General features: G+C 38.3%; 1 protein-coding gene across 2 annotated transcripts in view; it reads right to left on the bottom strand.

The window, feature by feature from the left end:
• Positions 1-4,655: 4,655 nt before the first annotated feature.
• Positions 4,656-6,000, bottom strand: part of GRIA4 (glutamate ionotropic receptor AMPA type subunit 4) — a gene marked incomplete at both ends in the record, with an annotated part of 224,588 nt that continues 223,243 nt past the window's right edge. For both annotated transcript variants that reach the window (XM_084306321.1, XM_084306320.1), the window contains one exon: positions 4,656-4,820. In XM_084306321.1, the coding sequence (XP_084162447.1) occupies positions 4,656-4,820 (165 nt within the window). The remainder of the gene's footprint in view (positions 4,821-6,000) is intronic.

The following is a 6,000-nucleotide window of genomic DNA, read 5'->3' as shown; positions in this document are numbered from 1 at the left end:
TCTCCTCTCCCCAGGCTCTGTTCTTAAGTGCACTGAGTCAAATTCAACTCAGGGAACGCACGTTCAGCTCCCAGGATACTCTCTTGGTGAAATTCAGTAGTTGTGTAAGACTAGCTTTGTCTGTAAGGTCCTCAGACAACCCAGAAAGTCTGTACTGATTTTGAATTTAGTAGGTGTCTAATACAACACATTACCAGTGTGGGAGGGTTGAGGGTGTAGAATGAAAAACAACAAATATAATGACAAATGTCAAATCAGGCTTGTCTTACTGTGATTGACACCAGCTCGGAGGACACTTATTTTGAAGAAAATTGTAATATTGCTGTAAGTATTAACGTTATCAGTTGCACTTTGTTACAGCAAGGCTGAAAATATTTTAGAAAAATGCATATAGAATTCTGTTCAAGATTAAGATAGTTAATTGTAGACATCTGTAGAAAAACTATAATCTTTTCACATTCTGTGGAGATCTAGTTGATGGAGGTGCGAAAATAACTCAACTGAACAGACTATTGGGCATGACTTAGTTACTCTCCCACTGATACTTGTTATCATTTGAGATGCCTTAGGCCATTTAAGACATCTCCACAAGGCTCTTAGATCTGATGATCCAGGCTCTACAGAAGACTCATACTTTTCTGGACTTCCAGTAGGAGGCCAGGTGGGATACTCAAAGGCATTTCAGGTGAGCCTAAATGCCTAAGTTTATGTAGCAGATATGTGGGTTTTGTTGATAAGAATCACTATTTTGATGAGACTTAATTAATTTGGCCACATATGTCTATCCTGTACTTTTTTTTTTCTGATTCTGCATAGTGTTTGAGATACCTTTGGGACGGGCAGGTATGAATTGGGGTTGATGGGATACTTACCAGTCCTGTAGCTGGAGGCCTGGAAGCATGGCCTGGGGCACCCCAGGTGGCACCAGATGCCTATGTGAAGGAAAATGGGTCAAGTACTGTAGCCCATTTTCTTTCTGAGGACAAACCTTGGAGAAAAATGTGAATGATATTTGAGTCAATACCTCAATATTAATAGTCTCCTTTACTCAGTAGACTCCCTTGTTTATTTTTCTCCCTTCAAGACAGTGATTGTCAGAAAGCTGCTTGATGGAGGTGGCTGAAGGAAAAGCAAGGCAGAAGGATGGAAAAGAGCTGAGACCATTGTGCCAGGAGAATAGGATGCAGCCCAGCAGCCACCAGGAGCTGCATTGCTACTTCTTGCACCTTGAAGCAGTCTTGATCTAATGACAGAGCCTTAGATCCTCATGCTCATTGGACAGGAGACCATTATATTCCTGAACCTGACCTGAGGGTGCTTCCTCGTCCTTTGGGTCATATTTCCTGCCTGCAGAAGGCAGGAGGTTACTTTCTGGCACTGATCCTCAAATGTCCTGTTGAGGAGAAACATAGAGTAGTGAGCAATGTGTGTTTCAGGAGAATGGCAAGAAAAAAAAGTCTGAGAGATACCTGAGGTAGATATGTGAAGATGACTGTAGCAGGCAGGCAAAGATTACCCATTTCAATAAGACAACAGAGTAAGCCACTGTAGCAGACTGATACTCAGGGATTGGTTTCTCAGTTCTCTCATGTTCCCATCTAGTTTATTTTTATTTATTTATTTATTTTAAATTCATATCCATGGCACTTTATTACACACATCACAGTCTCCTCTTCACCTCATCTAACCGAGCTTTCTCTGAACAAAGCATTCCCTGGCCAAGGACAAGGCTTGGAAGTGGTGAGAGGATGCAGCAATTCTCCCCTGTGGCTGCTGGCCCTGCGCCCTTTGGTGATTCACAGCACTCCACAGCCATGCTGCTTGCTTACATTGGTCAAGCTGCTTGATTGTGAATCCTCTCAGTGGGGATCCTTGGTAGTTACTGACACTGGGTATGACATCTCAAAGGACTGTGAGGTCTTGTTGCTAAGTGGAAACCCAACTTAGACACCTAAGAATGCACTCCATGGGGTGACATTCCAAACCTTAGTGATGTGCTGTCTGCTGAAGTTGTAAATAAATGTAATACATCAGAGAGACAGGTCAGGATGTAAGAGGTGTAACACTGGAAGACAGTAATGTATCCCTGGACAGCACTGGCATTGCTCACAGTCCTGAACGAGGAAAGGCTGAAGACTAACTCCTGGAAAAATAGAAAGGCACAGCAGAACAGAATAGACAGTATCCTTCACATTCAGTCTTCCAGTCTGTCCATCCTCTAATATGTTACTTTAGGAAAAATCAAGACAAACCATTTTTTTTTTTTAAAAAAACAAAAACAACAAACAAACAAAGAAACAAAAAGCCCTGCAACTTTGTTTTCTTTTAATTCAAATGTAAAAAGAAGTCTGAGAGGGAGCTCACAGCTTTGCTCAAACAGGAAAATCAGAGAAATCACCATTCTGGCCACCAAAACACAAACAGTTCACAGTAATTCATGAATGAGCTAAACATGCTGATAAAACATGGATATACAATAGGTTGAGTCACAGCAATTCATCATACACCGTGTCATTTTCCTCTAAGACCCCTGCACACTCAGTAGTATTTATGCCTTAGGGGTAAGCATCACCTCATCTTCACCTTTGCCTGCACTACAGAGATCTGTGTAAGAACTGGTCACCCTCAGACTAGACTATAGTCAGCAGAAAGATACATGTTTTTTACACTGTGATTCAGTTGTTTGATATTTTAATGTCTGCTTTAAGATGAGGTTATTTAGTCTCATTGATTATCTATCTCTAGTAACTATAAAGGGTATATAGAGTATTTGAAGTAAAGAAATTAATACCTATATTGATACCCCAACTGAAGCTAACACTTGCTTTACTACCTCTTACTTGTCCATATTAGATAGGATGAATCTCGTGTCCATAGAGCTTTTTTATTTGTTTATTCTTTACTGTAACTGTTGGGTGTTGGCCATCACTTGGCACCATTAGGCCCCACTCCTGAAGCCCTGGAACGTGAGAGAAGCATTAGCCACAGAGGATGGTGAAATGTAAGCCATCTGAACATGACAATTTGTGGGCCTGAAAAAATCACAGGGGCATTAGAAGCTATGATTAATCTGAATATGAATCTGATTTACAGTCTGGGCCTCAAAATGGAGCTGTTACATTGGTGGTAATGGCTTGGATGGCTCCAGTGTCTAGCACGGCCAAGGGGAATAGCCATCATGAGTAAAGAATTGTTGCAACTTTGCACCCACAGACATGCCTACTCATGTAGACATTCAGATTTTATTCAAATGATGCCCGGTAACACTTCCCTCACCTGTCACTGAAAGGCTGTATGATGAAAGTTGAGGTCGCTGGGTACCATGAACACCATATGTATCAAGACATTTTGAAAAACCATCATCTTTACTTTCCTGCTCCCTAGTACCACATCCCTTGAAGCCCCCAGAGGACAGACACTATTACTAAATGCTTCCCTAACCTATCAGAAAGAACTTTAATGACTAGTACCAAAACACCTACAGAATAATCATGACTGTACTTTGGCAGTTCAGAGTCCCGCCTCTCTAAGGACTTCAAACCACTTCATGAATGTGCAGGGACCCAGACTGTATAAGATAAGGTCCTGCATCCTGGAGTAATCCTGTTCAGTTCTCCAGATGACATAACTAATGGCCCCTAGTGATCAGAAAACAACTCAAGCTCTGTCGATATTATAAGAACGTTTGTTGTTTTATTCTTTTTGGTGGGTACAAAAACCACAGTTTCTTACACAGAACAAGATTATAAATAATATCTGTAACATGAGTGACCCGTAGTCTCTTTTGATTCTACACTGCAGACTGATGATGTACTCTAAACATTTTTTTTAATTTTCTTTCTTGTATTAGACAGATGCAAATCTGTGGAACACGGAATGATGGAACAGAATGAAGGTAACAGCAAACAAGAGGATGACCAACAACTTTTATAAAAAAAAAGTCTCTGAATTTTATTACAGTGATGGCATTTTATATCAATTATTGCAATGAATTGTTCCCTAAGATGGTTAGAAAAAAGAATTGTGTTGTCCTCTACCGAATTTACATCAGTTAAAAAGCAAGCATGTTTCAATATTCCTCTTTTTTTTTTTTTTCAAAGAAAATGTAAATAATTTCTTTATTTTTTTTTTTTTCACAGGATTTACATATTTATTATTTTCTTATCACAGTTTAGTGATTCATTTCTACAGCTGAACAGCTGAATATTCTTCCATTGTATATATTGATGTTCTGGAGACACAGGTTAGCATGTTCATTGACTTCTATAGCTATTTTTCTTTCTTTGTCAAGACAAAGACCAAAATGTTGTCCTTTCTGAGCATGTTCTTCACAGTTTAATGCGCTAAGTTGGCAAGTCTTATTAGTTTTAAGTCCACTCAAGTGAAATTTGTTGCTGTTAATACACCCTTCCCAGCCCCCTCCCCCCAACAAAACTAAATTATGAATTTTCCTGATATAAAATCTGAGTTTGGGTTTCCGAGCTGAGCTCATGCACACATTGTTGCTGATGATGTCTGGCGCATTTGGACGTACTTCCCTTTCTCAGCCAAATTATTAGTTCATCAATGACACTCCCATGTCGTTACAGTCTGTGCTGTGTTCCCATCAGTCACCAACACAGTTTGATTAAGGCACTCAATTATTTTTTTGGTTTTTATGGTAGGTCCGATGCAATTACAGCCAATCCTGAACTTTGTCTAATTGCAGTTCCAGAATGCACGGCCTTCGGGCAGTCGGGAGTCAATACGCGGCCGTTTTCACCCACACTTCCCGTGATGGATAATCTGGCTTTGTTTCTTATGGCTTCAGAAAAGGTAAGCTGTCACCCCAAAAAAAAAAAAAAAAAAAAAGGAGAAAAGAAAAAAAGTGTTAGAGAATTTCTACCCTTCAAGAAACCAGGACACAACAAACACCAAAATATTAAATTTTAGACATCTGCATTTTTTCATATTAACATTAAAAATAATAATCATATATGTAAAATACATAGCATTTATGCATACTAGGGGAAAAAGGCTAGAAACTCTGAGGGTAAATTTTATTACAAATCAATATCAATTTAAATATAAATTCCAGATTTGAATAAGAAATTAACAGAATAGGGAATACCTTCAACTAAACTACTTCAAACTACATTAAATAAGACCTTTAATGAACCTGAAAGCATTAGCACCTTTGAATAAAGTCATTCACAGGCATTTGTAGTCTTAAACCTTCAACTAGGTATTTCAGGAGTAAATAAAACTACTGAAAATTGCTTATAAATTGCTATAGCTGTCTTTGTGATATGGACCAAATCTAAATAAATTATTAATTATTACTTCTACTCATAATGCATCCATTCTCAAATCTCTTTTCATATATATATATTTTCCTATAATTAGGGAAGGTGGGAACTTTCAAAGGTAATGTAGTTTATAGAGAGAAAATAAATTTTCTATAGTTCTTAACATTAGGTCCAAACTTTCCACATGATGTTTTAAAGAAATGTTACCTCAAAATCTTTACCTTCAGGTAAATCAAAATGAACTATCTTATTTAGAGACTGATTGCCTCAAACAGAAGAAAAAATATTTACATCTATTTCATCTAACTTCAGCTGTCCAAAAATCAGCAATCTAATATAAAAGACCTCTCCCATTAAAATAGAGATAGCTTAGACTGAATGATTTCTAGATGGTTGAAGTCAGGGGAGGTGTTCAGGGTCAACCAATGCAGAAAGGATACCAGGAATATCAGGCACCCAAACTACACTGTGTTGAAACAGATTTCAAAGATACTGTGATAAGATACTAAGTAGTGGAGGAATTCTGATTTCTAGCCAGCTGTAACTATAGTCTATTAAACTAATGCTTGTAAGTGGTGTGCAGGGATGCAATCTGAAATAGTGACTGGAAAAAGTGAGAGGCAGGAGGGTTCATTCACATAGGAGCAAAGGGATGAGAAACATTATGAAATCATTTTATTTGCCTTATTACTGATCTCTGCATTTAGGTCTT

Source organism: Netta rufina (assembly GCF_964035555.1).
Source record: "Netta rufina genome assembly, chromosome: 1".
In the NCBI taxonomy this organism is placed as follows: Eukaryota; Metazoa; Chordata; class Aves; order Anseriformes; family Anatidae; genus Netta; species Netta rufina.
Note: the sequence above shows the minus strand (reverse complement) of the source record. Positions and strands in the feature narration are given on the sequence as shown.